This window comes from Adiantum capillus-veneris, chromosome 18 (assembly GCF_014529385.1).
Source record: "Adiantum capillus-veneris isolate H3 chromosome 18, ASM1452938v2, whole genome shotgun sequence".
Lineage (NCBI taxonomy): Eukaryota > Viridiplantae > Streptophyta > Polypodiopsida > Polypodiales > Pteridaceae > Adiantum > Adiantum capillus-veneris.
Genome location: NC_140948.1, coordinates 80504659 through 80532004, shown reverse-complemented (window position 1 = coordinate 80532004; position 27346 = coordinate 80504659). Strand labels below are relative to the sequence as shown.

Here is a 27346-nt window from a genome sequence, read left to right as displayed (position 1 = left end):
GATGGCACGCTTGTTTATGAGCAATATTTTCAAGTATCATGGCATGCCACAGTCGATTATTAGGTACCGTGATCCACGCATGACAAGTTTATTCTGGAGAGGCTTGTTTGAGAATATGGGCACCACACTCAAATTCTCTTCGTCATTTCATCCTCAAACAGATGGGCAGTTAGAAGAGGCAAATTCTACTGTCCTAGATCTGCTAAAGTGCTACGTGTTAGAGCATAAAGGAAAGTGGGAGCAGTATTTGCCATTGGTGGAGTATGCATACAATAATACAGTGCATTCATCAACTGGCAAGGCACCTTTTGAGATAGTTGAAGGTGGCAAGAAAGTTCCTCCCATACTGCATACAAAGGACAAGATATTTGAAGCAGATAAGTATGTTCAGGGCATGGATGAAATGTACAAGAAGGTCAAAGTGGCCTTGGAAAAGACTCAGGCAAAGCAAAAGAAAGCAGCTGATCGTCACCGTCGTGAAGTGGTATTTTCACTTGGTGATTGGGTGCTTTTACGCTTTGAAAAGGCAAGGTTAAAGAAGATGAAGGGCAAGGAAAGACTGTTTCCAAAGCTCAGCATGCGTTACTATGGGCCTTTTCAAGTATGCGACATAATCAATGATGCTGCATATAGGCTGAAATTGCCTGACAGTTGGAAGATTCACAATGCGTTTCATGTGAGTCTTCTCAGACCCTATGTGGGTGATGTGGCAGAGGATATGCCAGCTGAAGATCAGCCGGAAGTCGAGGAACTTAACGAGATCTTGGTCCCTGAACAGATTTTGGCACACAAAGAAAGGAAAGTGAAAGGCAAGGTTGCTAGGCGTTACTTGGTAAAGTTCAGAAACTATCCACCAATGGATGCTAAGTGGATGGAAGAAGGTGAACTTGCAGAGTCACCAACTGTGTTATCACTTTACCTTGAAGCCTTCGATTTGCAACCTACCTTAACCTCTTGAGTTTCAAAGCTACATGGATTGTCAGTGTGACAATGGCTTCTGAAAGAAATGATGTACATGGTGTTTAAAGTGAGCTCAAATGAAATACCTGTTACATGAATGTAGAGCTGTACAGATTGTCAGTTTGGCAATTGCTCTTATGGAATGTCCAAAAGTTTGGTTAGTGCTATAGAAGCGAGTATTCCTTGTCAAGGATACAATAATTGCTTCTATTAAAGGGTACATGTGTAACTGCATTCTTAAACTATCGGTTTGGGTATGCTCGAAAGTGTTACCTGATCCAACGTGTGCTAAAAGACAGTGGCAAAATGCGTAGCTACCATTTTGTCATTGGAAAGTTGAGGACTCAAAGCAATGGCAGAGTGCGAAGCTACCACTATGTCATTGGGATAGGGTTCACACGAAGGCAATACATGTGTCGACGAGGTGTTGAATACACCAGGGTTGACAATGAGCATGTATGTGTCGTGCATGTGTTGACAGGTGTTGGATACACCAGTGTTGACTGTGAGCATGTACGACATAGATGCAAACGAGGACGTTTGAGATTTCAAGAGGGGGGTATGTCACCAGCGTGTGACGACTATCTATCCTTTTGGTTGATTCCTTTCTTATTATTTATTTACTTTCACTTTTTGGAAACATCCCTCGGGAAATCTAACTGCCCTGCATTGCATAGCTAGTGTGGAACTGTCCGGAGGGAGTCCAGGCAACAGTGCAAGAGAGCACTAATGTCACCAGCCAGTGGCAATTCCATTTTTGTTTATTTTCTCTTTCTTTGGGTAATTTGGTTTGTTTTACCTTTTGGAAACACCCCTCTGGAAATCTAAGTGCCTTGCATTGCATAGCCAGTGTGGAACTGTTCTGAGAGAGTCCAGGCCTGAGGGCTAAAGAGCACCAAGGTTGGACAAGGACTATGGTTAGCCAAAGTGGGGTCATTGGACAGCCAAAGCGGAATCCTTTGCTACATAGGCTACATTTTAGTTCTGGGTGTGGCTGCAGTGTACAAAGAGGGTCAGATGACCTAGAAGAATGTAATGGCAGAAACTCCTAAATTTTAGGGACTGCTATTTTTGGACGGCAAAATGTCTTCGCGTCATTACGTGCAGTTTGACATGGGGATCATTTTGTTACTCTGTGGCCAAGTCAACAGAGGCTGCAGGTGAGATATTTTTAGACTCGAGGGTCTAAAGCGGGAAAATGCACAAATGAGTGACACTTGGCACTCTGAGGCCAGTTTACTACTTAAAGAGAAGGCAAAAACGTGATTTTCAGCTGTGAGCTCGTTTTTGAGTGCTCTCACAGGTGGGAGAGCTTCAATGGAGTGCTGGCTTACCCTCTATGTACAGTGAGGCGCAGGATGTCATGACCTGCACACCTCTCACTGCTCTCTCTCTCTCCCCTATTCTTTATGGTTATGCCCCTCTAGTGGGCTCATCAGATTGACCAATGTACAGTTATGTGGGTTCATGCGCGATTGCCGAGGCAAGAGCTTCTTGCACAGGTACTGGATTAGCTAGCGGCTAATCCCCCGCAGGTACAAGTGAATTCGGAGAGGTTTCACGTGCGAAATCCCGTCCAATTCAAAGGGCAAGTAGCCCTACAAGTGCGAGAGCTCGAGGACTTGCTACGATGCGACCGGCACGCGAAACGAAGCCCGAAACATTGAATTACAGCCTGCTGTGTATTTTTGCAGGTTTAGGGTTTTGGCCCTAAACGGACCCTAATACCCCCAAGAGGTTCGGGGACGCAAGGGGACCGCTGTACAGGTGATCTGGCGCATTTTCGGGGCAGAAAACAGAGAATTCAGCGTGCTGCAGATTCACGCCAGGTTTTGCAAACTGTCCGTATGCGTCGGGAAAGTCATCCAATGCGTGGGAATACTGACTGTGAAGGGTCCTAGTACAGTTATGCTGCCGAAATCAGGCCACAACAATTGAAATTCAGCCAAGATTGTGCGGGGCTGCTTGTAGGGAACCACAACTTTTATTCCCTTTGGTAAAGAATAAAGAAATACCGAAAGGGGCGCCTAATTTAGGGGCCAGTCTGGTGTCGGTCTTCGCATACAGATGCATTCTAGCATCTGTATCCCATTCCCCTCTCTTGTGTCATTATAGCACAGGTAGAATAGACGACTAATAATGGGTGAAAGCTAAATCAAGGTTTAAAGTAAAGTCTACCGCCCTTTTTGTAGTTAACAGGCCGGTCACAACTAAGGTTGGACAAGGACTATAGTTAGCCAAAGTGGGGTCATTGACTAGTCAAAGTGGAATCCTTTGCTACATAGGCTACATTTCAGTTTTTGATGTGGTTGTAGTGTACAAAGAGGGTCGGATGACCTAGAAAGATACAATGGCGGCATCTCCTAAAATTTAGGGAACTGCTATTTTGGGACTTGAAAATGTATTCGCGTCATTACCTCATTCCGAGGGGAACATTTTATTACTCTGCCGCGAAGTCAACTGGGCAACCGGTCAGGATATTTTTAAGCGGCGAACCCGAAACGGGAAAATGCTTGTAAATGCACCAAGTGGCACATTTCTGTGCACTTGCCTCCTCAAGGAATAAGTGGCACTGAATTTGAAGGGAAGAGGGCTCATTTGGAGCTTCTGTCACAGGTTAAGAGCTATAGAGTGCTTCCTTTCCCTCTTATGTACAGTGTGGTGTCAAGAGTGATGCCCTGCACGCTACACAATGTCTCTCTCCCCCCTATGGCAGTATGTTATGCCCCTCTAGTGGGCTTTTCAATTTACCAATGTATAGTTGTGTGGGTTCATGCGCGATTGCCGAGGCAAGAGCCTCTTGCACAGGTATTGGATTAGCTAGCGGCTAATCCCCCGCAGGTATAGGCGATTCGGAGAGGTTTCACGTCCGAAATCTCGTCCGATTCAAAGGGCAAGTAGCCCTACAGGTGCGGGAGCTCGAGGACTTGCTACGGATGCGACCGGCACGCGAAACGGAGCCCGAAACAGTAAATGACAGCCTGCTGTGTATTTTTGCAGGTTTAGGGTTTTGCCCTAAACGGACCCTAATACCCCCAGGAGGTTCGGGGACGCGAGGGGACCGTTGTAAAGGTGATCTGGCGCATTTTCAGGGCTGAAAACAGAGAATTCAGCGTGCTGCAGATTCTCGCCAGGTTTTGCAAAGTGCCCGTATGCGTCGGGAAAGTTATTCAATGCGTGGGAATACTGACTGTGAAGGGTCCTAGTACAGTTATGTTGCCGAAATCGGGCCGGAACAGTTGAAATTCAGCCAAGTCTGTGCGGGGCAGTTTGTAGGGAACCACAACGTTTATTCCCTCTTTTAAACAATAAAGAAATACCGAAAGGGGCGCCTAAGTTAGGGGCCAATCTGGTGTCGATCTTCTCATACAGGTGCAATCTAGCAGCCTGTGTCCTTCTCCCCTTTGTTGTGTCTTGAAAGTACAGGTAAAGTGGGCGACAAATTAAATGGGTGAAAGCAAATAAGGTTTAAGTCTAAGGTCTACTGCCCTTTTTGAAAGTACAGGCCGGTTTCACCAACTTCATTTCACTAGAATTGGCGGCGCGGCTCGAGATCACTCCCGATCGGATGGGACCACTTGCAGAGGCTCTTCTAGTGGCACCCGGTAGGGACGTAGCCATTACACCTGTCATTGGCAAACTTCGGTTGCATTGTCAGGGGTATTTGGGGCATGAGGATTTTTACATAATGCCTTTGGAAGGTTGTGATGTTCTCTTGGGAATTCCCTGGTACCACAAGAACAACGCCGTGGTCGACTATCGGGTGAGGAAAGCAACTTTGACCACAGAGAAGGGCAGAACCATTGTACTCAACGTAAAACTTAAGGGCGAGTTTGTACCTATTGTATTGACTTCGGCCATTTCAAAATTAATGAAAATCGAGTCTGTTTGTTTACTCGATCTTTTTGAAAGCGTTAAGAGTGATGAAGATAGGACAAATATGTCTAAACTTGATTAAGAATGCCAAGATTTTCTCCAGTCTAGCCATAGACTAGTTGAGTAAACACTGACTCTAAGTACCGACACAGTAGACGACACAAATTCTGTACTTGTACAAAGACGACATTCACATCACATTCATATCATATCGCATAGAGTCTAGGACCATGATTCGTGGCAACGTATTTAGCAATCGCATCTAGATCCGCACCAAACCTCACTGATGTCGGATTTGCTAATCTCATATTCCATGTATTTCGTTCTGATCTAGGACCATGTGTAACAGACTTGGACACTCCAAGTCAAGAATCAATCACGATAGCACCAAATAACCACTTGAAAACAGTCCATAGTTTACAATAGATTTGCACTGGTCTGGCGGAGTTCCGTGCCTAGAGGTATTGGCCCCATAGACTTGCGCCCCTTTCGGTATTTCTTTATGTATTAATCAGTGTTCAAAGTACAAGAGTGGTTTGGGTCTCACTCTCAGACTCTGCGTCCATATGAGTGGGAGCCCTAACCACTTATTTAATTTACAAGGGATGACAAAAGCAGAGCCCCAAAAGCTTCAGATCAAAAGCCTAAAAATAAAAGCAAAGGCTCTTTTCCTCTCTCAAGCTCTCTTGAGCTTTAGGAAATAAAGCAAGAGATTCTCTCTCTCTCTCTCTCATAATTGCGTTGAGCAAAAGGTTGTTTTTTCCGAGCGCAAAATCTGGAAAGCTTTCGTATGGTGCCACATCATTATGTTACGCTTTTTCCAGGTTCAACCCTGCTGCCCCAGGGTTAGGGTTAGGGTTTTTGGCAGGTTTTAGGGTTTGCAGATTTTAGGGTTAGGGTTAGGGTTTTTGGTAGATTTTAGGGTTTGCAAGTTTTAGGGTTAGGGTTTCTAGAATCAGGGTTTTCAACAGTTAGGGTCCCGGCTCTCTGGCAGACATGTCATCACTTTGTGACCCCTCTTGAAAGCATTGTAATCGCCCTCGATTACGCTTGCAAAACAGACAGAGGCCATAAACCGTCTTAGCAAACACTGACTGTTAGTACCTACATACTAGGAACACACATCTAGCACATGTACCAATCGACAGTCACATCACATGACATCACAGGACATCACTAGACATCACAGGACATACACATGACATTCAACATTGATTCGGATCTTTACCATGGTTTATCGGCAATGTAGCTAGCAATCGCATCTAGATCCAATCGGGATCTCATCGATGTTCGATTGACTAACCCCTAGTGCAACCATGTCTATTCGAGATCAATCAGACCAAAATGCTGCAGTCATTTCGTCTATCAGTTCCTGCACTTAAAAGAAGTCAAGAACAAATCAGTATCATAATCAGGAATTCCATTTCATAAAGTCATACAACAGAATACTGTCAGCTTTCAGTATCCCTGAAGCTCGAAGAGACATCAGTGACTCTAGTATCTAAATCAAGGCATCTGTTGACAAAGGAGCGGAGTGACTCCCCTCTTATGCATCCCATTGCACCAGATCTCCGGCCAGGCTGAATTCTGGGTTCCATTTGGAGTAGACTATGCTAAACCAAAAGCCTCGAGGTAAAGTTTCACAACCTGAGGAGTATCTGCTAGGTCCTCCTCCTCCATCCACTTCGCATCCAATGCAGGATAGTTCTTGAACTTAACCAAGAACCGTGCTCGGACTTTACCTTTATTCTTCGTATCCTTATGTGCCAAAATCTGTTTAGGAACAAGGATCTCCTCGTTTTCTTCCACTTCGGGTTGCTCATCAGGCTCCCCATCATCAGACACATCACCTTTAAAAGGTTTCAAGAGACTCATATGAAATGCATTGTGAATCCTCCAAGTATCAGGCAGTTTCAGTCGGAAGGAGACATCATTTATCTTTTCAGATATCTGGAAAGGTCCGTAGTAGCGCATACTAAGCTTTGGAAAAAGCCTCTCCTTTCCCTTTTTCTTTCTGAGGCCTGTCTTCTCAAAACGTAAGAGCACCCAATCATCCTCCTTCAATTTCAAGTCGCGACGATGGCGATCCATTGCCTTTTTCTGTCGTTCTTGAGATTTTTGCAAAGTCTTGTGAACCTTGGCAAAAGCAACGGCTTCCGAGACAAAGCATCTGCCACCACATTCTTTTGTCCTTGAACATGGACAATCTGGAAGTGAAAATGTGACAAGATGTTCGCCCACCGCATTTGCTTTTCCGAAAGCTGCTTTTGTGACAAGAAGTAGCGCAAAGTCTGTTAGTCTGTAAAGATAGGAAAATCCGCTCCGAGTAGGTAATGCCGCCACTGAGTAAGAGCATGGATAACCGCCAAAAGCTCTTTCTCATAAATCTGTGCTGTCATCTCCGGCCTTGAGAACAATCGGCCTCGTAAGCAATGACATGGCCTTCTTGCATTAAGACCGCACCCAGACTACGACCGCATGCATCACAATATACTTCAAATGACTTCTGCAAGTCCGGCAAAGTGAAAACTGGTCCCGTAGTCAATTTCTCTTTCAATGTCTGAAAGGCAGTTACCTCTGTGGGTCCCCACGAGAAAGGGACTCCTTTCTGTGTCAAGATATGTAAAGGGGAAGCAACCTCTGCAAACTTTCGAATGAACCCCATGTAGTACGAACACAGTCCCAAGAAGCTTCTAACTTCATGGACATTCTTCAAATCGAGCCAATCTCGGATAGTCTCTATCTTGGCCAGATCCATTTGCACTCCTGCGGCTGAGACAATGTGTCCCAAAAAGTGTATTTTTGGTAGGAAAAATTCACTTTTCTTTGCATTAATCACTAACTTGTGATCTCGTAATGCTTGAAAAACTGAAACAGATTATGTCTGTGTTCTGCCTCAATTCTTGGGGAAAACAATGATATCGTAAAAGAAAGTGCCAACAAATAGCCTGTACTCTCGAAAAATCTTGTCCATCATCCGGTTAAATGTCACAGGAGCATTGGTTAAGCCAAAAGGCATCACCGAAAACTCAAATAACCCAAAAGTCGCCCGAAAAGCTGTCTTGTAGACGTCTCCCGGCGCGATTCTGATCTAATGATATCCACTGTTCAAATCAATCCTGCTAAAGCACGAGGATCCCTGTAATCAGTCGAGTATAACATCGATCCTAGGAATCGGAAATCTGTTCTTGATGGTGATTTTGTTGAGAGCTCTATAATCGATGCACATTCTTCAAGATCCGTCTTTCTACAAAACCAACAACACTGGAGAGCAATACGGTGAAGTACTAGGCTGTACAAGAGACCCTTTTCCAATAGGTCTTTCACTTGGTTCATAATCTCTTCATTCTGTGCTCGGCTCACACGGCAAGGTGGCCGGTTCGGTGGTGTGCTTCCAGGTATCAGATCAATGGTATGATCTTCAGGACGAGCAGGTGGTAACTCGCCTGGCAGGCCCTCTGAGAAGCAATCGGCGTGAGAGTGGAGAAAATCTTGGCGTTCTTTATCAAGTTTAGACATATTTGTCCTATCCTTATCAAGGTGGAACCATACGTGTTGTACGGTATGTGGAAGTACGTACTGTACGTAGTCCCGTATGGGTAAATTTTTTATGTACGGAAAAATACGTGGCATTGCTAAAAAAGAATAGAAACAACAAAAATAACTGTCAATTTCAGAGACAAAGCTATAGAATTTGTCAATTTGATGTTTTACAACTTTGATTCTGTCTAAATTCTTTATACAACAGCTAGAGATTGAAGAATCGCATACCTGACGTACGATATGCGCCTGCGGGCATTGAAGTTTGAACTTGTACGGTGTACCTGTTTACCTATTAGACTCATCACTTATAGATTGCTATCATGAGTCATGACACCAAAAGAGCAAGACATTTATGAGTTAAGACAACTGGACAGTCACAAGACAATGAACATTCAACAAACAGAGTCCATACTAACGTGAATGTCACAACTAACAACAGCTGTCAGGACTCAGCTACAAGTCACAAATCACAAACGTGGAGTCAATAGTCAAGATAGCTCCTAATAGAGCATACATCAAATGAAAATAACTAGTTGGTTGCTGCCAACTAAAATGTCTAGCAAATGGTGACCTCAAAACTCATCAGAGGCAGAGGATCGGGAAACTGAAGAAGGCATGTCTCCATCAGTCAAGACATTGCCCTCCTCATCATAGTCTGGCTCTATGTAGGTGCAGCTGAATGAATGTTTGTGCTTTGCTCAAGATGAGTGCTCCGAACTGTTCTCAAGGTTCCTTTTGTTCTTATGGAAGGGAGAGCCTTCCGTTCTTAATGAGAGAATGCTATGATCACAAACAAAGTGAATGGACACCGTGCGTGCAAGTGTATGAGACTAAGAGATAGAGAGAGAAGAGAGATACGACATCAGAGACGTCGTAAAACCCTCCTCCGAAGGCCCCACTCTCGTCGGCGAGAGTGGTCTACTTATGATTGCACAATCTGGTACAATGGGAATGCATGTGACTGATGCAAGTCTAGGCTATGTCGGCGATCACGACGGTGATGACGAAGTCGACCTGAGGGTTGGAATCTACAATCTTTCTACCGCTGTCCAAAAACGCTATGGGCTGAAATCTGCGACTAGTCCAAAAACGTAGATTCGGGGGCTGTGTTTGTGGGTCTTTGACGTTGAAAATCTGCAAATTTAGGGCTGCAAACTGAGGTTTCTTAAGTTTGAAAACTGATGGTCTTTCCGGGCTGAATCTGCTACTTAGGGTTGATCTTGCTGGTATTTTAGGGCTGAACTTGAAGGTATTTCATTGCTGAAAACGCCTGCTGAATACGGCCAAAAACGCTAGGTTTATGAGGAACAAAATGCTAGGCTGATGGGGGAACAAAAACGCTAGGCTGAGGTAGTGCAAAAACGCTATCTGCTGGGGGTTTTTGCTGGCGAAGATGTTGATGCAAAAACGCTATGCAATGGGACTTGCCGGCGAGGGTGTGATGATGCAAAACGCCAGACAAAATGCATTAGAAAATTCCCGTGATGGAATCTGATGCATTCTGATGGGAATATTGATCATCATGCTGTGTGCAACCAGAGGATATGCATCTACACTAAGTGACTGAGCATGTACGGTCGACTAAACTCACAAAAGTGCCAGATCATTGCTAAATCTAGACTGACTGGAATGACTGAACCCTTGTCGTGCTGTAGCTTGTCCACGGACACATAGGGTTGGATGTGTCATGTGACATCCCCTCCTTTTCAAAGTGAAGTACTGGACCGAACTGTATGGTGTCGAGGGAGATTTCCAACAGCATCCGGAATCTTGGAAGGGACTCTTTGCCGGCCCACTCGGATGTGTGGGTCATGTGTTACTCGAACTTCATAAAGGTCTGCAACGCTGGCTTCTATGGGTTGCGCCGAAAGCGACACAAAGTCTTCTTTGGCTCCTTTGATGCTTCAACTTCCTCTTTCATGCTTCTTTCTTCTTCAAGAATCTCCATGGCTGAAAATTCCTGAAACCAGTTCCAACACAAAACCATGAACATACCTATTCCATGTAAAGTGAGTGGTTCTTGTGGTCTTGGGTTCTTAAGTTCACGAGGAACTTGGATTCTTGGGGGTCTTGGGTTCTTGCGGGTCTTGGGTTCTTGAGGGTCTTGAGGTTCTTCTTTAGCTTGCAATCTATGTTCGAGAAGGATCTTCTCTTCACCCGAGTTTTGCTCTTTTCCGCGGGCGCACCCCTTGGCGGCTTTGCGCTCACACCAAGGTTGCTTTTTCCCACCTCATGTCGATTGGCCGGCCGCTAAGTGCACGGTCCGCTCTCAATGAGTGAAAAGAGACACAAGGGGAGGCTAGACAAGCCCTTCTTTCTTGGGATTCCTGTCACTCTTCAAAAACATGACTAGGAATCGACACACCCAAGCGAACTTAGGTTCGTGCGCCCGCAACAAAGAAAAAAAAATTCTTGTTATTCTTGTGATTCTTTCCTTGAGTGATACAGAACATTGCCAAAGCTCTGATACCAATGTTAGGTGCAGCGGAATGAATGTTTGCGCTTTTCTCAAGATGAGTGCTCCGAATTGTTCTCAAGGTTCCTTTTGTTCTTATGGAAGGGAGAGCCTTCCGTTCTTAATGAGAGAATGCTATGATCACAAATAAAGTGAATGGACACCATGCGTGCAAGTGTATGAGATTGAAAGATAGAGAGAGAAGAGAGATACGACACCAGAGACGTTGTAAAACCCTCCTCCGAAGGCCCCACTCTCGTCGGCGAGAGTGGTCTACTTATGATTACACAATCTGGTAGAATGGGAATGCATGTGACTGATGCAAGTCTAGGCTATGTCGACGGTGATGACGAAGTCGACCTAAGGATTGGAATTCGCAATCTTTCTACTGCTGTCCAAAAACGCTATGGGCGACTAGTCCAAGAATGCAGATTCGGGGGCCGTTTTTGTGGGTCTTTGACGTTGAAAATCTGCAGGTTTAGGGCTGAAAACTGAGGTTTCTTAAGGTTGAAAACTGATGGTCTTTCCGGGCTGAATTTGCTACTCTTTGTTGGGTTAAAGGCCTTAATAACCCCTTTTTGTACATTTTTATACTTTGTCGAGGTTCAAATTGAACCTGGACACATTTTCACTTATAATAAAAGTGGGAAAACCCAAAACTCACTTATTGAGTTTTCCCCAAAAACGTGAGCTCTCTCTCTCCCTCTTCTTCTGCTAGCGCTTCCTCTGTTGCTGCTCTTCGCCTCCCCTATCTGCACACACACTGCACTTCCTCGCGTGCTCTTTCACTTGCACACACCGCCGCGCGCTCATCAACTGGTATCAGAGCTCGATTAGGGTTTGCCCCCAAACCTGGAAACGCTGAATTTCAACCAAGAAGGTCAACTTTATCGCGAGATTTTGCAATTTTGTCGCCAAAGGACTCGTCCCCGGACACTAGAGAGCTCCCGGCAACCCAAATTGACCTAAAACAGGTTGAAATTAGGTTAAAAACAGGAAATTACAGGTTATGAGAGCGAAAATACAGGTTTTGCAAATGATGTATTAAGGTATGGAAATACTTTTGCTAAGTCTCCGCTACCCGAAAACCCTGAAATTGCCGAAAAACAAGCCTAAAACAGGTGTTTTAAGCAAATTTCAGATTTATGCAGGTTTTTGCAAGTGTTTTTATGGTCCGATTACATTCGAGAAAGTGCAAATTGATGCAATCTACGCACATTTGACAATTTTTGGCGATGTATGATCATTTTTGGCTCAATTTCATGCAATTTTGATGCTACAAATTGGGGCTTTTGCGCTTACATGCTTCTATAGGCTGTGTATTAGCCTTATGTATGTCTTCTGAGGCTAAAAACAACTAAATTCGTCGTTTTCGAGCACAAATTCGCTCGTTGAAATTTCCTGCGCATAAATTTCAGAAATTGAATTTTGTGCCCAAAACGTCCTATTTTGCCCCAAATTGCTCCTGTGACTATTTGGAGCTGTAGTGCACATCTCTGTGAGGCTATACTCCGTTTTTTTGCGCATTTTGCCCAAAAAATTCAGCGTATTATCCCTCTTATTTCGTGCAACTATGGCCTCATCTTCTTCGGATGTAAAGAACCTCTTCGAGATTAGGAGGTTTGATGGTACAGGTTTTGATCTTTGGAAAGACAGGATTCAGGGAATCCTATTTCTTAAGGATTGCGAAGGGGCACTTGAACAGGTGAAGCCGCAGAATATGACGGATGAAGCATGGGTTAGCATGAACAAGAAGGCTGTTACATACATTAAAATGGCCATGACCGATGAGACCGTCATTGATGTGAAAGGCTTCACGACTGCTTTTGATGTGTGGGAGAAGTTAAAGGGAATGTATGAAAATACAACGCCTGTCAACTAGGTGCACTTGATGCGAAAACTTGTTGACATGCAACTAGATGAGTCCAAGAGCGCGGCAGAGCACTTGTCATTGTTCGCAGGTACTTTGTCGCAGCTACAGGATTCTGGCTTGCCTCCTTTTGATGATAAGCTGAAAGCTATCTTCTTACTTATGACCTTACCTGAGTCATGGGAAACTTTGGTGGTTTCGTTGTCCAATAACCCCAATTTGACCTTTAATGGTGTTAGGGGTTCCATCTTGAATGAAGAAATCAGGAGGAAAGCAAGGGGAGAGGGAGGCAGCTCTGCCAACATGGTTAGAGGCAGGACAGAAAAGAAGAATGCTTATGCACAAAAGAGTAAGAGTAAGAGTAAAGAAAGGGAAAATGCAAGCAAAGGCAAGGGTGATGTGACTTGCTATCAATGTGGCAGGAAAGGTCACAAGAAACCTGATTGCAGGTACTATAAAGCTGAGTTAGAAAGAAAAAAGAATGGCCGAGACAAAAAGAAAGAGAAGAAGGAAGTCAAGGCAGATGCACAGGATAGCTCAAAGGACAAAGAGAAGGCCAATGTGGCTTCTACTGTCGTGATTGAGGAGCTGTCAGATGTAGGGGACATCTTGTGTGTCACTTTGTCAGATGATGATGCTTGTGACTTTGATGTCTCTCTAAATGTTCATTCACAGGACATGCAAATCACCAAGAGTGTCTTATTGATGCTCTCTTGATTGTCAATGATGCATTGTCCCAGACTTGGATTGTTGATTCCGGTGCTTCATTTCATGTGACTCCTATCAAGGAGTGTTTCTCTACTTTGGATGCGGGCAAGCGTGGCCATGTATACCTTGGAAACAATCATGTATGTTCCATTGAGGGTATTGGCACTGTGCATCTCTCCATAGATGGCACAAATGAGCTTGACTTGCATGATGTTCGATATGTGCCGGGAATCAAGAAGAGTCTGCTTTCTGTTGGTCAGATGGATATGCATGGTTACAGCATCTTGTTTGAGAGAGGGTCATGGAAAATGACTAAAGGCTAAGGCTGATTGTAAAGGGCACAAAAAAAGGGTCACTTTATTGCATGCATGGAAAGGCCGTGTTGGGCAAGTTTATTGCATTGGCTGAAATTAACTCTCACATGGAGTTGTGGCACAAGAGGCTTGGCCATACGAGCCAAAAGGGCCTTTCTAAGCTTTGTACTTTGAACAAGCTTGATGCTAAAGGCACAAAGATTGACTTTTGTAATGAATGTCAATATGGCAAGCAAGTAAAGCGTTCTTATTACTCTGGTGTCTCTCGTAAATCTTGTGTACTTGATCTTGTACATTCCGATGTATGTGGCATGCCTACTAAGTCTATGGGTGGTGCATGGTATTTTGTCTCCTTTGTTGATGATCATTCTAGGAAAATTTGGGTTTATTTCCTTAAGTCTAAGGATGAAGCGTTTGCTACGTTTAAGAGATTTCATGCATTGGTGACCACCCAAACTGGTAGAAAGCTAAAATGCTTGCGTACAGACAATGGGGGGGAGTATACAAGTGTTGAATTTAACAAGTTTTGTGAAAATTTGGGCATTAAGAGGGAGCTTACTGTGCCATACAGCCCCTCTTCTAATGGTGTGGCTGAAAGATTCAATAGGATACTTTGTGAGAGAGTGAGATGCATGCTGTCCACGGCTAATCTCTCTCATGGATTTTGGGGAGAAGCTTTGAGAACTGCTGTGCATATATGCAATCGATCCCCTTACATGTCTTTGAAAGGTGACATCCCTGAAGAGGTTTGGTCTGGCAAGCCTGCTTCATATGATCACTTACGCATTTTTGGTTGCGAAGCTTTTGTGCATGTTAGACCTGAGTTGAGGAGTAAATTAGATGCGAAGTCCATTAAAGGCCTCTTCATAGGATATGGTGAAGAAGGCGAAATGGGTTACAGGATTTGGTTACCTCAGCTCAAAAGGGTTGTACGTAGCCGGGATGTTGTTTTTAATGAGGCAAGGCCGTTTCAAAACAATTGTGCCTCAAAGCATGACCATAAAAGGGTGAAATTTCAGCATGACCAGCCACCTGTTAGGCCTATTTTTGACCCTCAGGATGCACCACAAATGGCTGAAAATGTAGATGATCCATTGGTGTTTGAGCCAGATGATGTTGGACAACAAATTGAGGCTTCCGAAGGGCATTTGCAGCCAATAAACAATGCTGAAAATGGTGCTGAAAATGATGTACAGCAGCCCATTGTTGATGATTTTGTGTGCCACCTAATGTAAACCCATTGCCGGATAATGTGGATCATTGGGTGAGGCGGTCTACTCGTCAAAGATGGCCTGTGAGTCGATATGACCCCTCTTTGCATTACATTATGTTGACAGATGAGAGAGAGCCTCATACGTATAAAGAGGCAAAGAGATGTGAGCATAGTGACAAGTGGGAGCTTGCTATGCAAGAAGAGATTAAAGCTTTGCATGCTAATCATACTTGGGATTTGGTTGAATTGCCCAAAGGAAGGAAGGCTATTCTTAACAAATGGGTGTATAAAATCAAGACTGTTGATGCAAAACCCAAGTATAAGGCAAGGCTTGTGGCAAAGGGATATGTTCAAACCAAGGGCATAGACTTTTAGGAAGTGTTCTCTCCTGTTGTGAAGATGACCACTTTGCGTGTATTGTTTGCCATTGTGGCTGCTCTTGATTTGGAAATGGACCAAATGGATGTACATACCGCTTTCTTGCATGGTGATGTGGAAGAAGAGCTTTACATGAAGCAACCCGAGGGTTTTGTTATCCCTGGCAAGGAACATTTGGTATGTATGCTCAATAGAAGCTTGTATGGGCTGAAGCAATCATGTAGACAGTGGTACAAGAAGTTTGATCGCTTCATGCTTAAACATGGTTACAAAAGAAGCCATGCAGACCATTGTTTGTATACCAAATGTGATGAGGATGGCAGCCCGATCATTCTTGTGCTCTATGTAAACGATATGTTGATAGCTGCAAAGAAAAGAAGCACTGTAGATGCTCTTAAAGGGCAGCTGAAATCTGCGTTTTCAATGAAAGACCTTGGGGCAGCTGAACATATACTTGGAGTGCGTGTTACACGGCAAAGAGATAAGCGTCTATTGTATTTGTCGCAAGAAAAGTACATTGAAAAGGTGCTGGACAGATTTAATATGGCTGAAGCAAAGCCTCTTGGTGTGCCATGACAGCCATATGTTAAAATCTCCAAGGATGATTGTCCCAAGTCAAAGGAAGAAGCCAATGACATGCAAAGTGTGCCTTATGCTTCAGCTTGTGGTTCACTTATGTATGCTATGGTTGCTACTAGGCCTGACATAGCCCATGCAGTGGGAGTTGTGAGCCAGTTTATGGCTAATCCAGGCAGGTTGCATTGGGAGGCAGTGAAGTCCATTATGAGGTACTTGAAAGGGACTAAAAACAAATGCCTCTGCTATGGTAAAGGACCAATGGAGTTAAAGGGATTTTGTGACTCTGACATGGCTGGTGATGTGGATACATGGAAATCCACAAGTGGCTATATATTTACTCTTGCGGGAGGTGCTGTTTCATGGTGTTCTAGATTGCAAAAGATTGTTGCATTGTCTACGACAGAGCAGCCACTGAGGCTTCCAAAGAAGCTATTTGGTTAGCACGCCTATGCAGTGAGTTTGGTTTGCCTGCCAAGGCACCTATGCTTGGTTGTGATAGCCAGAGTGCCATATGTCTGACAAAGAACGCCATGTTTCATGCACGCACAAAGCATATTGATGTGCGGTATCACTTCATACGAGAAGTGCTTGAGGATGGCCTTATTACATTGGTTAAGGTCCATACATCACAAAATCCAGCCGATGCTCTCACTAAGTGCTTACCCAAAGCACAACATTATCTATGCATAGAGATGGTGGGAGTCACGTAGCTTAAAGGCGCCATTTATGCCTTTAAGTGGGAGGTTGTTGGGTTAAAGGCCAAAATAACCCCTTTTTGTACAATTTTTATACTTTGTCCAGGTTCAATATTGTCTAGGTTCAATATGAACCTGGACACATTTTTTAAAGGTCACTTATAGTAAAAGTGGGAAAACCCAAAACTCACTTATTGAGTTTTTCCCAAAAACGTAAGCTCTCTCTCTCCCTCTTCTTCTGCTAGCGCTTCCTCTCCTGTTGCTCTTCGCCTCCCCTCTCTGCACACACACTGCACTTCCTCGCGTGCTCTTTCACTTGCACACACCGCCGCGCGCTCATCACTCTTTAGGGCTGATCTTGCTGGTCTTTTAGGGCTGAACTTGAAGGTATTTCACTGCTGAAAACGCTTGCTGAATACGGCCAAAAACGCTAGGTTTACGAAGAACAAAACGCTAGGTTGATGTGGGAACAAAAACGCTAGGCTGAGGTTTTGCAAAAAACGCTATTTGCTGGGGGGTTTTGTTGGCGAAGATGCTGATGCAAAAACACTATGCAATGGGACTTGCTGGCGAGGGTGTGATGATGCAAAACGCCAGACTAAGATGCTTTCCAAAACGCTAGTGGAAGGGGGATCTGCTGCTTGGAGGGAAGGTCCACCAAAGGTTCATCTTGTTGAGAAGTTGCCTGCTGAGCTTGGCTCCTGTTGCCTCTTGTGCCAAATATTGCTAGCTCTAGTTTGCTTATATACAAACTTACTCAATTTGCCCTACCTACTTTCCAACAAAAGTCACTTAAAAATAATAAGTGAAAAATGTAAAAAATAGGCTAAATGCACTGAAAATTCCCTTGATGGAATCTGGTGGATTTTGATGGGAATATTGATGATCACGCTATGTGCAACCAGAGGATATGTATCTACACTAAGTGATTGGGCATGCACGGTCTACGAATAGACTCACAAAAGTGCCCGATCACTTCTAAATCTAGACTGACTAAACTGACTGAACCCTTGTCATGCGGTAGCTTGTCCACCTACACAGGGTTGGATGTGTCACGAGACACTCTACCATTGCAGGGCAAGGTGCCTGCAAGTTTGGATCAAAATCCTCCTCCTCCTCCTGAGTGTGAATGAGAGAAACTGCCTCATTCGCACGTCGTCGAGGTGTACGAATAAACACTTTCCCCTTGCGAATCATCTGCCGCCGTGCAATCCCTAGATCTGCAGCTCTCTCACGGAGTGGAATACTGTAAGCACGTGCGTGTGAAGTGCTAAACGATTGCGGATTTTCGTATGAATCTAGGAGTAGGCACTCCAATTGCGCTCACAAGCTCCTGCTGAGCAATCCTACAATGGCAAGTGCAATGGTAGCATCAATACCATCAAACTTGAAGTCAGTCAACAGTGATCTGTGTGTCAAAATCATACCTGTGAGAGCAAGCGTAGAGCAATAGTAGTGAGATGTGAAAGGCCCTGTCTACCATAGTTTTGCCACCATGTGAGAGGAAGCTTGGTGGCCTCTGGACGTAGCGCCACTGCTTGTGTGAATGACGGCCCCAAGTTATTCTTGAAACTGTTCATCTCCGCATCTATGTGCAGCTGCTCCTCAATGCTAAACATGCAGTTGATATACTCGTCCTTCAGGGCCAAGAGACTACTCTCATGAAACAACTCTGGGGTCTTGTAGAAAGGATAGAGTATTGCAGCCATCCCATGAATGGGACGACTCATAAACTCCCATCGACTCTCTACAAGAGCTAGGACATCATCTCGACTGCAAAAAACCCAAGCAAACGTGTGTCAGGACTCAGGAAATTACAAGTAGAGATTACGAGTATAATGTATTTAAGTATTAAGCTCAGCTTACCGATCTTGTGACAAGGATTGGCAAGCCATGATATGCCCCTTCATTTGCATGAAGAGGTGATAAACCAAACCCAATGTGGATCCCTCCATGTCGGTGACCTGCAGCAACACGTAAATGGGCTGCAACGCCAATGTCAAACTCTGCACTTCAGTCCACAATGCATCATCTAGCACCCGTCTCTGCATGGCTTTGCATTTCTCATTTTGTGAGTCGTGCATCTCTCTCCACTTTGGGTCCACAACAGTTTGGAGAAGTGGATCCCTTAGCTTCAAGAGTCTCTGCAAAACTATGTACATGTATGCAAATTTGGTCTTGGATGGTCGAACCATGTCAAGAGCACTGTGGTTGCGAAATATGGCTAAAGCGTGATGCTTCTTTCAGAAAAATGTAGTAATCCGAGTAGCATCAGTCACTGTGGGCTGCACCCAAGGTAGTTTCCCTCTATCCTCCATGAGCAAATCAATACCTGGAAAGTCAGCCGACACCATTTTCCCCATTGCTACACAGTTGGATGCATTGTCTGTAACCACTTGTACCACATTATCTTTACCCACATCCTCAATGGCTTTCTTCATATGCTTGTAAATGAACTCTGCTGTAATCTTCTCTCCTGCTTTCCCTGCATCCACAACGCGTAAGAAATAGGTACCAAGGCAAGAAGAGACAAGAATGTTGATGATATGGCGCCCGTGTATGCCACTCCAGCCATCGGAAATAATAGTGCAACCAAACTGTTGCCAACCTGCCTTTACTGGGACCAATGCCTTGTCTATCAAGGCTTTCTGCTCGTCAAGCATACTGGTGTGCATCTTCTTGTACTCAAGTCCTAACCAAGAATGTGTCGCACCAACCTGTGCAATGGCTCTAACCATCCTCTTCCACTGATCAGTTCTCAAGACATTGAAGCTAATGTTGCACTCGATTAGAGTGCGAGCAATCTCCATCTCAGCCACTCTCTGCCGCTCCTTTACCCAAGATTGGGAATTCACCCGTGAAGGCAAAGTAGTCTGCCTCGACGCATGCACATCACTGTCCTCTTCACCCTCGTCTACATCGATGATCCGTGCTCTCTCTCTACCACCAGACGGCTGTCCCATAGGAGTGGACTGAGACTCAAAAATGTCATCTCCCTGTACACCAAACTCTCCAAGAAGAGCATCTTGCAGTGCATCCCGTGTCTGCTGAGTCCCTTTAAGAGAGTCTGTTGCCAACTCTTCTAGAAAGTTATCAGCAATTAGCTTATCTTTCACAGCTTTGGGCACTTTCTTGCACGCACTATAGTTGTTTGTGCACTCCCTGTCAAATGCCTCACAACACGTGTGATTGTACTTGTGAGCGAGAAACCACAATACTTGCATGACCATTTGCGACAACCGGAACCCTTTTGAGTTGGAGTGTTGACAATACAGATGACAGTTGTGTGTTTCTTCCAATAGGGATTGGTCGGCTTTGGCATTCTTGCTCTTGTTGCAAGATTCAAGAGCATTGAGCAAGAATCACGCGAATAGAAAGTGTGTGAAAGAGAGAGAGACGGAGGGGAACGCGAGAGGGAAGCTCAGACGAGCTTGGGGTAGAGAGCAACACACACGAGAGAGGGAAAGCGGCACTTACCTTCCCTGTGTAAGCTTGTGCAGAGCTTTTTCTCACTCTCTGTAAGAGTTTCTCTGTTCTCTGGTTCGTACAGTAAGTCTTTGGTTTCTTAAAATTTAGGCGTTTTGGGATTCGGGCCTAAGGTAGGCAAATTTAGGGCATGCATGAACATAAGGGCCTCAAGCGAATACAAACGGCTGAAAAAATCCCCCAAATTTTTTATTTTAAAAAAATGATGCACGTACGGTACGATCTGTACGTACACAATACGTTGTGTACAGAACGTCCGTACGGATTTGTACCGTACGTACGTATTAGTCCTACCTTGGGCTGCAGGCCAAGAGGGTGCTAGCTGGTAGCGCGAGGTAAGGAGCACCATGTGGGTGGAGGGCCATCTGTATGGCGGCATGATCTGGGAGCATGGGAGGACAGGTGATGAGAGGGGAGGAAAAGAAAGGCCATCAGGGGCCTGGCCATGAAGGAGAAAAAGGAGAAACATGGTTGGCAGGAGAGAGGGGGAGGGGTAGGAGCTACCTACTGAGCAAGGTCTCCCGTTGAGGGTGGGCATGGAGAAGAAGGAGCCGCCAGAGGGAGTCGCCACTTCGAAGGGGAAGCTGGCCATGATGCAGGGCCGAGCCGGATAACTGGGGCCAGACTCAAGTATGAGGAGGATTGCCTTGACAAGGGGAGAGTTGCGCCAGAGTAGGCGACGGCAAGAAAAGGACAGAGGCGACCTGCATGAAGGGGTTACTTGCGCAGCTCATAGGGGGGCATGGGAGTCGACAACACGTCCCATAAGCAGGTGAAGGCGATAAAAAAATATGAGAGGCCAGCGTTTGAAATCCGACAGGCTGCAGAAAAAAACAGAAGACACTGTTAGGAGGGTGTTCGTGTGCGAGAAGAGCCGTCGGCGCTGCAAACAGGGGTCTGTACACACAAGGAGGGCGCTCTCTGGGAGGGGCTGACCGTGAACAGGCCAGTACAGGCTGCGCAAGAATTAAGAGGGCCTCCGTCTGCAAACTCCTAGAGGAGGAAGGCTGTCCAAGGTTTTCTTGTGAAGACGATACTAGTGTACATTGCTCTTAAACTTTTGAATTGGAGTGAAGAGGATCATATCTTGAAGGTTCTTTTATTCCCTGTCATCTTCTCTATTCTTTGCTCGACGACATCTTGTGCCTTGGCTTGGTTGTGTGCGTGTGTTGCCCCCAAGTTACCTGTGTGTGCGTGCCAAGAAAGAGCGAGATAGGTTGTGTGAAGGGATAGGAGAGATATGGCAAGTTTGAGTTAACTCATGTTTAGGGAAACAATGTCTATGGTGATGAGTGTCAGGGTTAAGGTGTTTGAAGGATAATATCGATTGATTGTGAGTGTGTGAAACCGTTGATGCCTAAGAGCGAGCTGATGCTTTAGTGATTTGTAGCTTGTGTGATTCTGTGTGGTTTGGGGTGCTGGATATTCATTGAGCTATAGTGAGGCAAGCATTCAGTGTGTTGTGTGAGTTTCCTTTTCCCCCATCCCAACGTCTCTGGTGTCGTATTCTCCTCTATCTCTCAGTCTCATGCACTTCCATTCACAGTGTCCATTCATTTTGTTTGTGTCCATTGCACTCTCTCATTAAGAACGGAAGGCTCTCCCTTCCAGAAGTAAAAGGAAGATTTAGCATAGTTCGGAGCACTCATCTTTAGCAAAGTTCAACATTCATTCCGCTGCACCTTACAAGTGCTTCTTTTACACAGATTGGCCCCTAACCAGGTGCCCTTGGCATTATTTTTTCACTTTATTGATGAGTGAACCAAGATACAACAGTGTCTGGCTTTGAGAGACCACTCTCTACTATTTCAGTTACACAGGCACATGGGACTCTTACTTATAGCTCCGGGCTGCTAAAAGCAGCCAGAAGGCAACTGCCACACACATTTCAATGGATAAGAAACAGCTTGTTGACTGTTCTTCCATGTGAGGGACTCTAAAAAGCATCTGCCTGGCTGCGTACCACGTCCGCTAGCATCTGCACGCTGCCGCCACATCAGAATAGCATCTGCCACGTATCTCAGCTTCCATATAGTCTGTCATTCCATCTGTCACAAGACGGGCACCACGTGCCAATAGAAAAGAACAGACTGAACAAACTCTTAGCACTTCAATAACAACTGAACTGAGAGAGAGAGAGAGAGAGAGAGAGAGAGAGAGAGAGAGAGAGAGAGAGAGAGAGAGAGAGAGAGAGAGACGACACGCGACACGGAGTGGCGGAATTCCACCCCAGAGAGTATTGGCCCCAAACCTTGGCGCCCCTTTCGGTATTTCTTTATATTGCATCATCAAAGTACAAGCCGGTACTCCAGACTCTGCACCTTCTCCAGGAAGCATGCCAGAGAATGAGCCCTAGCCTCATATTTAAAGGCCCTTGGCCTAAAAAGCAGTTTACATGAAAAGCTTTCAAACTCAAAAGCTTCTGGTCCAAAAAGCAGTTTACATGAAAAACTTTCAAACTCAAAAGCTTCTGGTCCAAAAAGCAATGCCAAAAGCTGCCAGCGTAAATCACGGAAATCACAGCCTGCCACGTCATCAACCAGCGCAAAACGCAGAAATCTGTCCTTAGGGTTAGGGTTAGGGTTTCTGCAGTTTTAGGGTTTCTGGCAGCAGAATTAGGGTTTGCAGGTTTTAGGGTTAGGGTTTCCAGAATTAGGGTTTCAGCAGTTAGGGTTTCTGGCAGAAATTAGGGTTTAGGCCCCTCGGCCACATTTGTAGGTTGACTCCATTCTTTAGGCTTTGACACGTCAGCAGTTTGTTACACCATCCAGCAGACTGCCACTATGTCACCAGTGTAAAATCAAGGTTTTGGTTGTTCCGAAAGGTCTGGTCTGTTGCAGGATGACCAAAATATGGAATATGCCATGTTTTAATACTGTCTGTTTTTGTGCTACCTCCAATAATTTCTTCAGTTTACAAACTTGTTGAAAAGTCTAATTTTTCCTGGATAAATTTGTAAAAGCAAAAGTAAGGTCTGTTTTCCATCAGGTGCTTTTATATTTTTGTTGCCCATATTCTAGGGATGCATTGTTGAATTTGATTAGATACGCTATCACAGGTTTCTTTGCTAAAAGTGTTCCAAGGTGTGAGTTTCTCTGTCAGACGTTATTAAGCTTTTTTGGACATTTAACTGTCACTTTTTTTGTTTCTTTGGGAAGACTTCCTGATGCTTGTTAGGCTGTGATTTTATATCTGATACGTGTTTAACCAGAACTTGATTTGACCTTTAAATCTGGCAAAGTTAGTGGATGGTTTTTAGTCAATACTATGCATGTGCAGGTGATGGTTATATTGTCTTGTAATGACTAGTCTATCTATACATTTCACTTTCCTTAATGGTGAATCGTATAAAAATGAATCTTGGCTTGTCCTGGATTCATCTAGGTATATTGATTTGACCTTCAAATCTGACACGAAGTCATGCATCTGTTGTTGTGCAGCATTTTCAAGCGAGCTAACAACTCCATCTTCAGAACCACCAACGGTGCTTGCTTTGAAAACACCAAATCCCAATATTGAGTATGACGAATGCAACCACGAACGACACCCCCCAGGAGACCCAAACAAGCAGGCATTTACATATTTTGTGATGACAGGTGGAAGATTTATATATGCTTCATTGATTCGACTGGCGATCTTGAAATTTATCCTCAGTATGTCGGCAAGTAAAGATGTGTTGGCCCTTGCCTCATTGGAAGTGGACCTCAGCAACATAGAACCAGGTTCCACTGTCACAGTGAAGTGGCGAGGTAAGCCTGTTTTCGTCCGCCACCGTACAGAGGAGGATATCCAAGAAGCAAATAGTGTGTCTTTGGAGGACCTGCGAGATCCACAGCCAGACTCTGAGAGGGTCATTGACCCACGATTCCTGGTTGTGATAGGAGTCTGCACTCATCTGGGGTGTGTCCCATTGCCAAATGCCGGTGATTATGGAGGTTGGTTTTGTCCATGCCACGGTTCTCATTACGATATTTCTGGTCGCGTCCGAAAGGGTCCTGCTCCGTACAACCTTGAGGTGCCCACCTATAAGTTCATGGAGGAGGAAAAGCTATTGATTGGATGAGTTTAGGTAGATCGCTCCCAAAGATCAAAGTTTTTCTCCCTGTTGAGGATATGCATAAGTAGCTCAAGCATTTTCAAGCTCCTAATGGCTTGATTAAAAAAGGAGGATCTTTTATTTGACTTGCAGAGGGTAGTTGAAGCTGAATAAGTTGCAATTTTGCAAACCGTTTCCCTGACCGTTTCGAAGCAGACGTATTTTCTGGAAAGTGGTGGTGTCTCCGGCAAGCTGGTTTTCTTTTACATGCTGCCTGTATTGGAAGTATACATTGTTTCAAGTATGTGGTTGCAGCTATTACCTAACATGATTTGCTGATGAGATGGTACATAGTTGGCTAATGTCATGGTGGTTACTCATTTGCGTTGTACCTGGCTTGCTGTTTTCATTATTAAGTTCCTATTAGGATGTCTTAACATTTTGTGCATTGAAAGAAGTTGCTGTATGCTGTACAAGAAAATGGCTTCCTTGTTGACAACTGGGGACTCTTTTTCCATGGACGTCTTGAACTTCATTTATGGAAAGCGCCTCCTTGAGTAGGTAAGGCTTGGGCCTTTTAGCTGGGGTGATATAAGGCAACTACCCTTGTGCTTCAGATTGTGCTGCTCACCATTGTGTCCATCTATGATGATGATGGGTTCTACTCCTCAATTGGGAGATACATTTGTTTACAATGTTGTCTACTAGCGATGTCAATGAAAGGAGCCAAGGAAGTACGGCGTGAATGTTTAGGATGCAATGGTTTCCTGCATCTCTGATGTTGTTTCAACTTTAGTGTGTGCTGGAACTAATTGGTGTCATACACAGTTTATCCTGGAGATTCAAAGGGAGCGCAAACCTTCTCGTGCAGATGACTTGAGTGACTTGTAGATTTGAAGGTCAATCAAGTGGAATAAGAACTGGTTACTATCCTATAACCTGCAATGGAGCTGCTAACTGAAGTATATGAAGTTGTACTGCGAATATCTTTCAGGAGGTGTGAGGCTTTGCAATGTATGCATGCTTAAACAGAGAAAGCCAAATTTTTTAGATAAACAAGCTTGCTGACTTCAATTGCCATGGGTGTAGATGGGGGCGGTAGTCAAGGAGGGTTGGAAGAGGGAGATTGTAATTAGACCCTGGTGTTTGTGAATCGGTGATTGGCTGAGTAAATTGTATCGAATGGTGGAGTCGAAAGCTCACAAAAATGTTAAGTCTTCTTGAAATTTGCCAGCATGTTCTCCTCTGTTTATCATGTATCATGTACGAATGTATACCAATTATCCTACACTGGTATCTAATATTCTAGTTTTGAAACTTAAGCAACTGAACTCCAAAACACGTTCATAGATAAGATATGGTACATTCGTTTGCAAGGATGCTCTTTATGGGTGGTATTGCTATCATGAAAAGCTCAAGACATTCTTTCAATGGTCCTTATTTTTTCTTAAAAGCGACTCTCTCTCTCTCTCTCTCTACCCCCTGCTGGACTCCCGCGCTGGCTTGTTGCTGTGTTGCTTTTCAGGCTGAGCTCTCCCTCTTGACACCTACCCATTGCTTCCCCCTTGTGTTGCCTGCTCCATTGTCCATCTGCTGCTCGTGCTGCATACCTTTTAACACAACCCTATACACACACACACACACACACACACACACACACACACACACACACACCCACATTGTCAAGAAGTGCGCAGTGCGATTAGGAAAGCGTCGGGCCTTTGACTGTGAGGATTCAGAGCAAATTCAAGCAAGGTGTAGATGATTTGAAGCCAAAAACACACTAAAAAAGAATAAAACTCCGGCCATGAAAGCTCCACTTTGATAATGAACCAAGATTAACTCAAAACTCTTGTGTGTGCGAGGGCTAGGTGTAGGTTTGTTCCCAATTGCACAGAGTAGTGCTCATTCGACTTGTTAAAAACTCTAAATTTACGTTTCGATTCTTCGTTGTGACCATTTCATGGAAGTTTCAATACTTTATTGGAGAAGCCCAAGTAGTTATTTGAGGAGGGGAAACCCTAATTGGAGGCCTCACAACTTCAACCATGTAGTGGAGGCAGCACGAGATTGCACTAGCACTCTCTAAAGGAATGGTTATATCTCCTTGTTCATATGCTCAAATGAGCTCATGCTTGGCTCTAAAAATTTCCACACAACTTGAGCAAAGACGACACCATCATGATGTGGCATTTTGAGTTATTTTATGGCCATTTTTAATCATTTTATGGCCATTTTTAGTCCAAAAATGTCCCTTTTTTGTTCGTAAAAAGCCCCAACGAGCTGGGAAAAATCCCTAAATTGGTGGAAAAATCCCATTGGGCTCAAGTTTCATGTGAACCTCATTCTTACACTTGGTAAGCACTTTGGGCACGTCTTTTACGTCCGCGCATGGAACTTGCTATTTTTGGTCGAGATTGCCCACATTGAACTTTCTAGGCTAAACGAGCATGCCACTTCGATACACTTAACATTTGTAAATTTTTAAAGCAAAATAGGCATATATTTATGTGAAAAAGCATGCCATACTGCCATGTCTAGGGCCTCACCCGCCTGGCAAGGTCTGTACACGACTGCAAGCGTGGCATTTATTTTTGCATACATCACACTATGTACATTAATTATAGCATTCGGTCCCACATAAAAAAAACATTGAGAGTGAGGTAGATATTTTAGTTTCACATTATGAACGTGCCACGACCAACGCGCACTGCAGGATAAGGCATCTGCTGCAACATTGGCTTTCACCTTGCGGAGCCCCCAGTAGATCACTTATGCTTTAATTTCAGTCGGCGGAGTTGCATATTGAAGTCCTTGCAAGGCAAGCATCGGGAGTATGCTTAGTACCCTTTACAAAAGCTGAACGCCATCCTAGCTTAGAGGTGTCCTTGGGAGTTTGCAAGAGAACCTCAAAAATTCAGGTTTGTAGGAAAAAATTTCAGAACTCAGCTTTCAATTTTTTTAGAATTTTCAGAACTATAGAATGTATTTGGGTGCGAATAAAAAAAAATGCAACCCATACATGCGGACTATGGTTCAGAGTTGCATAGAATGTAAACAAATGTGGAGTAGACATGTATGCCTAGTGTGAAAAGACCTGTACACATAGAGTGGATTTCGCTCCATCTCACGAAATTCTCTCCTCTCTCTTTCTTCCTTTCCCTCTCCTATTGTTGTTCTCCAACATGAAGAAGCAAAATGGCAAGGACGATCATTTGGAGGATGACATTCAA

At 44.4% G+C, this 27346-nt stretch overlaps 1 protein-coding gene across 1 annotated transcript in view; it reads left to right on the top strand.

The window, feature by feature from the left end:
- Positions 1 to 24502, top strand: part of LOC147435934 (cytochrome b-c1 complex subunit Rieske-4, mitochondrial-like) — a 61170-nt gene extending 36668 nt beyond the window's left edge. The window contains exon 3 of the mRNA XM_086488838.1: positions 23518 to 24502. Within this exon, the coding sequence (XP_086344964.1) occupies positions 23518 to 24140 (623 nt within the window). The 3' untranslated portion in view covers positions 24141 to 24502. The remainder of the gene's footprint in view (positions 1 to 23517) is intronic.
- The last annotated feature ends 2844 nt before the right edge of the window (positions 24503 to 27346 follow it).